Source organism: Lissotriton vulgaris, chromosome 6 (genome assembly GCF_964263255.1).
Source record: "Lissotriton vulgaris chromosome 6, aLisVul1.2, whole genome shotgun sequence".
Taxonomy (NCBI): domain Eukaryota; kingdom Metazoa; phylum Chordata; class Amphibia; order Caudata; family Salamandridae; genus Lissotriton; species Lissotriton vulgaris.
In genome coordinates, this window is record NC_141694.1 from 1604281094 (window position 1) to 1604288452 (window position 7359).

The following is a 7359-nucleotide window of genomic DNA, read 5'->3' on the forward strand; positions in this document are numbered from 1 at the left end:
GAGAATGATGAGTGAGAGAGCGAAAGGGTGTGCCCTGATACCACAATCCCTGAAAGGATGGAGAGTGTTGTGTTCTGGGGTGCCAACTCACTTGTGTCTCTGGAAATGTTAGGAGGGCAAGTGAGGGATGATATAGAGTCAGACTTGGGCTCATAGATACTGTGGTTGTATGGTAACTCAGTCCCTACAAACCAATGTTTTATGGTCTCAAGCATAGTTGTGTTCCTGAGCAGAAACTATTCTGCTAATTATAATAGTTTGCTTTACATACTCTAAATATATTTGGCATGTATAAATCACCCTCCAAAAAGGAAACTGTCTCACATGGCTTTTTTAATTAAACCGCTATAATGAGAGAGATGTTGACCCTTTTTCTCTAGGACTTACAAATTTGACTGCATATGTTATGCGCACTAGGACCCTAATGGTTCTGGGTGGACTCTGAACAGGGATTACGTAATATGCGGGAAGGTGTTAGGGAAATTATGATGTCATGCGCAGTGAGTGAATGCTTTACCTAGCTCCTGTGTGCCGTAATTCATCTGCATGCTCCTGGGGAAGATGCTACACAAAACTTTTATGCAGGTTTCTGAAATCTTCATTGAGCTTGTTGATCGATCATACAATCTAGAATCTCTAGATCTTTTACCAGAATACAGCGTAAAACGTGTGCATGAAGATATAAATGACTGATCAAATAATAGTAGACACAGGCTTTACAAGTTTTTACTCTAATATTATTATACCCTGCCATTTATGCACATACTGGGCCTGAAATAAAGCCCCATGTCCCAAAAGTGTCGACAACCAAATACATATTCTGTGCTATTTTGTGTTGTCATGCACAGGTCAACTTCCAAAGAAGCAGACTGGATTATATACAATTGGGTGGTGAGTGATCAAAAGGTGGAGACCATAGCCAAGATACAACGGAGCTTTTGATCCCAGAGATACCTGGGGAACTCTGATGGAGTACGTGGCCAAGATTAGAGGAAGGCAGTAGGTTATAAGGCGTGATGTAGTATTAAGCAGTGGAACTTGTGCTTCTCGGATAAAATACACTCTCAATACAGTGTGGCTTTTGGATGTTTCAGCTTGATTCAGTTGTACTGGGCATAACTTTCTATTTAAAAATGCAATGTGTTCTTGCTGTCAGACTTATGAAGGTACCCATCCGTGAACATTACAGTAGTTACACCCACTATTGTGATTTAAAGATGAAACATAATTTTTTTTATTAGACTGCTGATGGGAATTGTTTTTTTCTTTTCTTTTTTTTTTATTGCTATGCTGGTTCCTGATGTAACGCTTCTGAAATAAAAATAATAAATGGAAAAGTATCCTGCACTTTTCAGACAACAAATGTTATTCACCCTGCCCTGTCTGATCTTGGTGTTGCTTATTTGGGCCACATGGACTCTGCCAGGGGTCACACAGATCAAGGCAGCAGTGACAGGTGTGACTCCTGGTGCCCCCTCAATGCTAAGTGATGTCCTTGATGGCAGTGCTTGCGGCCAGCTTTACAGATGAAGTGAGAGAATAGAAGAACGTCTGCCAAATCCTTTCAGCACGTCAGAGGTGCAGTTATTTTGTCAGGTTTAACAATTACCTGGAATCCACATAGTAATCAGAAATCCCTGTAAGGGGTGCGTTAACCCAATGAACTATTGTGCTATATTTAAAAATGTCATATAAAGAAGTGATCTGTGCAGAGGTGGTCTCAGAAAACGGTCAGAGATAACTTTCTATCACACACATTGGTAATAAAAATAAAGTTAAAAAAAAGAAGATTTTTGCTTTCCGAAGTCTCGCGAGATCTCTAAACTTAGTTGTTGATCATGTGATATTTCATCCATTTTCTGGCCCAACTGTTCAAGTGTAAAACGGCTCAATCATATGCTCAGGCTCGTGCTCGAGTCCTGACGAAAACATTCAAAAAATGCTTTAGGTATAAAATGCATGTGTGATATAAAGAACTGAATATGTGATGATGGAGTGTATTTTGAGATGCAACATAATCCCGCATAGTGCAAGCATTCCAAAAATAGAAGAATGATACACCAAACAGCTAATAGCATGAGGTAAGAGTTATACTTCTCTGTGGCAGATCAAAAGCACACTGTTTCTGTTCAGTAAAGAATTGATAGTAGGTGAAACAGACACCCGCACTGTCAACCCAGACCTAAAAAGAGTCCTCTCAATTAGGCATTGGAAGGATAAAAGTAATCCAATCAGAGCACTATGAGACTGATTTTCTTTTTGACTTGGAACAAACACATGAATAAAGAAGAAAGTCATTTAATCAAGAGCAGATAACTGACATAGACAACAAAGCTATCCATTTATGAGCAATGGGCTAGCTCAAAGCCCACACTAGGTATATGTTGTATATAGGAAATTATAGATCTGCCTGCAGACTGCTAAAGTTGTCTAAAGCAGAGAAATGAAAAGAAAATTCAGCATTGTAGGCAGTGCTTAATTTGTGCCGGTGCTTTCCGGTGCTTAGCACCAGCACTTACTTTTCAGGGCCGAGTCTACACGCGTCTGCACGACTGGCTGTACGTTGTTGTCACATTTGATCATGACAATAAATTAACAATAGTGACTGAGTGACTGAGTGGGCGCACTGATGCAGAGTGTTGTTATGGGTTTCCTGAGTCCAGTGTGCTTCGGTTCAGAGTGAATGTGAGCCAGAGCAACATCAAAGTGATTACTGTCTGCATCATCATTAATCCTCCTAATGATACGGATCATGTGATGGCGTGGCGTCATCATGGTGGCGGCGTCCTGGCGTGCCCTTACTTCAGTGGACTGTTGCTGGTGGTGAGGTGGGCGGGACTCAGGAGCAATACTGGGCAGGAGTCAGAAATTTATTGGATAGGTTGGATTTGCCTATGTGCACGCTGCTCGCAGATTTATTTCTGCTTGCAAGTGGCCCTGCTCCGGCACACCAGCAACCCGCAAATTAGGGGAGCCCGGCCACATTGAGGGCAGGCAGCACCACCAGGGGTCTATCAGTTAATAAAAACAGTGGCTCGCAGCCCCGGCTGAACACAAGTGTAACTGTAAGTATTAAAGTAATAACTTAAGTAGCAGTCATAGACCTCATAACGTCATGCCACAATACTACGACATGTCCAGTGGTGGCGTGTCGAGCTCCGGCTCCATCCAAGATTTGATGACGGCGACGCACTCCACTGTTCCTGGCCCAGTGGCCCCCCCGGCTCGCATTTATTTCATCATTACATCAGGAAAGGTTAGTTAAGTTGTTAAAGAAAGGAAGGTCCTGCCCCTTGAAGTAGTATCCTTCCGCCCAAGATTCGAATTCCACGATGATGCATGCTCCTGCCTGGGGCTCAGCTGGCTTGGCCTAGTAGCGGACGCCAGCCGGCCCGCCGTGCATACACATAGCCTGGGCCCACATGCCACAGTACGTTTTAAGTAATTTGTTAAATGCCAGTATAGGCAGGGTCAGGCACCAAGACAACCCATGTGGTGGGGGAGTGACGCTGGGGCAGTGACAATCAATCGCGCAAGAGTGGGGGCACAGGCACACTAATTACCCAGAGGCGGAAGCGGGCACTACTGCACTGACATCATGGGGTCATCCCAGGCGAAGGATGGCAGGCTCTGACGAGCTGGTAGAGAGTGACAGCCTGAGGGGGTTTGGGGGATGAGGGGAGTAGTAGAGAGTGACAGTCTTACGAGGCTGGTAGAGAGGGACACTCTTACGAGTTTGTGGTCTGGCAGAGAGTGACAGACTTACGGGTTTGGGGGCTGGTAGAGAGTGACGGCCTGAGTGTGCTGGCAGAGAGTGACAGTCTTATGGGTTTGAGGGGATTGTAGTGTCAGCCAGAGGGGGGCTAGAAGAGAGTGACAGCGTGAGACAGCTTGTGGGGCTGGTAGAGAGTGACAGTCTGAGAGGGGTGGTAGAGAATGATACTTTGAGTCAGCATGAGGGCTGGCAGGGAGTGGCAGCCTTACGGGGTTGAGGGGGCTGGCACAGAGTGGACGTCTGAGGGGTTTGCATTGGAGTGACAGCCTGAAGAGGAGCAAAGTGACTGCTAGAGAGTGGGCAGTAAGAGCAGTCATCTCGGAGGGCGGCTGGCACAGAGTTCCAGTCTGAGGGGATTGCATGGGAGCACTGAGCAGTAAACTGCCAGCACCAAGCAGCAAATACTCTGCTAATACTGCCAGCACTGACAGCATGCGCGGCATGGACATCGTGACTGGGAAACTCACGTCCTGAGACGCTATACGAGTCACTAGAGGGAAAGAGCTCGCCCGTCTCGCAGGGAGGGTGTCTTACCCCCGACCCCCCGCACACACAAATTCCTTGGGAACCTGCCACACACTAGCCGCGCCATACTTTTTTGTCAACAACATTATGAATGCTTTAATGAGCTCAGAACTTGTGTGAATGCTGCAGGTGTGCGTTTTTAACTTTTTTTTCTCCTGCCTCCCTTGAATAATGTATCTGCATATGTTTAAGCTGTGCATAGTGTGTAATATTTATTGTTGTGATGCGCTCTGTGTGTCCAGTTGTGCTCACTATCTGTCAGCATTCACAAAGTGATGCTTGTTCTCACCGGATCAGGTTTAACCGGGTGTTTAAGCTGAATTGTAAAATGCAAACCCTGTAATTCCCTTTCTGAATCGATTACACTATCTGACACATTTTTCAGCGAGGGTCTTTGTGCTGACGAGGTGGGGTGTCTTTGATAAAGGCGGCTCTCCCTACATCTCCTCACTCACACAAAGCTCATTTGTGCCCACTCTCTGCCACGGGCCTCTGTCCCTCCTGTGTGTTCTGGGCAGAGCCTGTCCCTTCCCTTCGTCAATTGTGTCCCTCGTCACACGCACCTCGCCCAGAGATTGTGCTGTTTTGTAGAATCTCCAAAAGTTGGCATTTTTGAGTGAGTGGGAGGGATGTGTGATTTAAAACAGATTTAAAAGTTATGATTCCCTTCCCCCAGCCACCTGGATGGTAATAGGCCAAATACCAAAGACCAGAAAATGAGTGTAACAGTTCTTGAGCGTTATATTTTTTTAACGTCCCTTTTCTATGTCAGTAGCCTTTTCAAGGTGTCATCATTCTGAGCATTGCTGAAATTCATCTGACTTTTCGCAGTGCCAGTTGAGGATGTGGGAGAAGCTAATAGAGTAAGTGGGTGGAGCCAGTAGAGGAAGTGGGTGGAGCCAGAGAAAAGTAGGTGTGGCCTCCGACAAAAATTTGAGCACCTGCACTTAATATTTTACAAATTAAGCACTGATTGTAGGGTTCCAACCAGATCATAACAGTTCCAACCAAGAGTTTTGCCCTTAATGGGCTGTAGGAAAGGGGATTATTATTTGAGATGGACAGATGTCCGTCTTAAAGTCAGTGGTCACCACCTGGTAGATGTTACACAATTTAAGTAAAATAAACCTCTATTCAATCGCTGGTAACGTGACACAAAGTAGTCAGGCTTAAATCAAAGGCAATGTGAAATGTATTTAAGCACTGCATCCACAGTAGAAAACGTCACACAAACCACAAAATGACTGCACAGACAATTTTTTTAATAAAGGGAACATTTTATGAGTAAAATAAGGCCAAAACGACAAAAATTAAATACGGTGATCTGAATATATGAATTTTTAAAGATTTAAGTAGAATTAGCACCAAGAAAGCACAAAGTGCCACTGATAGTCTATGAAAGTGGTAGACTGGGGTATTAGATGCAATTTGTGGCCCATCATAATGGAGCTCTGGTCAGATAAAACAAGTGGATTGGTCCTAGTAAAAAGTATGGAAGGCAAAATGTTTAAAAAACGTTTTAAGTCCCACTTCAGAAAGGATCTTTGCCACTTTTTTTAAAAGAAACACTAAATGTTTTTAAAGCCCCAATGCAGAAAGAGACCATCATTTTTTAAAAATAAAAATCCTCTCTGAGCAGGCTGTTGCTGAATTTTGCCATGGAGGCGAAGGCAGGATGCTTGAAACAGGTTGGTCCCTTTGGAGCACTGAAGATTTGGAGAATTTTTGCTGGAATTTTTTTAAATCCCAACACAGGATTGCATTTAGTCATTTTTTAGGAGGAGCTGGGAGCCTTGACTGGGACAACGGTGTAATTCAATCTGATGACTCAGATCTTCCACTTGGATACTTTCTCCGGTTGCTCCCACTGAGGTACTTGAAGAAAGGTTTTCAGACTTTCATCTTGTGCCCAAACAACCAGAATAGTACACTTCTAAGGCCCCCAACCCTTTAGGAGAGGCGAACAAGAGCTGATAACCTCCATGATTTGCTGTATGAAGAGCAAATTGTCACCCGGTGGATGGTAAATCTTGTGAAGCACACAGACAACCTTGCCCTCGTTCCAAATTTCTGCTACTAGTAGTTCACAGGAAGATAGCAGAACATTCTGAGAATGTTTATAGTTAAGCTGGAGCGATGAATGAAATCAATACCACCCCCCCCGCCCCCCCGATTTCCCCCAGACGATCACAACATTGTATAATGGCATAATCAGGTGGGACTAAGATGTCAAGAATAGGGGTAATCTACAAATGATATTCACGTTAGTGTGCAGGCTATTTATTATAAACTCATGAAATAAGAAATGATGCTATTTTATAACATAGTTGTTTAGAATTTTATATCATGGACGTTGGGCTGTCACCAATTGCTATTTTTATCATGTTGACACTGCTCTTTTCAAATATATGTCCATTCTTACTTTACAGGATTGCCAAAACTGATGATGACAATTTACACCAGAGCCATTCAGAGCAAGACTTCACAGCCTACAAAGTGCATTTCATACCACCGTACTGATGAAATGTGAAAATACTTGTCATTTCAGAAAACACTGTGTGGTCTTTTCAAGGATGTCCACATTATTTTTGCACACTGCTTTGAATATTCATTTCTCAGCAACTTGAACAACTTCTCTTTTAAGGAAACACAGTTAATGTTTTGTTTTAGGAATGAAGTTCAATAGAAAAATTGGGACTGATTTAGATTTTGACAGATGGGTATTCTGTCACAAACATGACAGATATCCTGCTCACATTTTTACAAGTGCATTACCCTAATGCGCTTGTAATATGGCGGATGGGAGTTTCTTCAAATTTATGACGTAGTAACCATCCACCAGACTACAAATTAAGCCCTTATTTCCAAACCTCCGAGTAACTTTAACTTGAAGTTGGCTTACAGACTGCAGTCACTTGTTACATTGCTCAGGGAATACAACGTTTTGCAAGGTAGAACTTCCAGTTGCCCAGTCACAATTTGTTTTTACTGAACATACACGTTATTAAATATTGGAATATAAATGTCCAGCACAAAACAAATAATCTGATAGAGACTAC

General features: G+C 43.4%; 1 protein-coding gene across 1 annotated transcript in view; it reads left to right on the forward strand.

Annotated features, from left to right (window-relative positions):
• Positions 1–6990, forward strand: part of LOC147709194 (uncharacterized) — a 575919-nt gene extending 568929 nt beyond the window's left edge. Inside the window, exon 24 of the mRNA XM_086925447.1 lies at positions 6730–6990. Coding sequence (XP_086781573.1) covers positions 6730–6820 — 91 coding nt within the window. The 3' untranslated portion in view covers positions 6821–6990. The remainder of the gene's footprint in view (positions 1–6729) is intronic.
• The last annotated feature ends 369 nt before the right edge of the window (positions 6991–7359 follow it).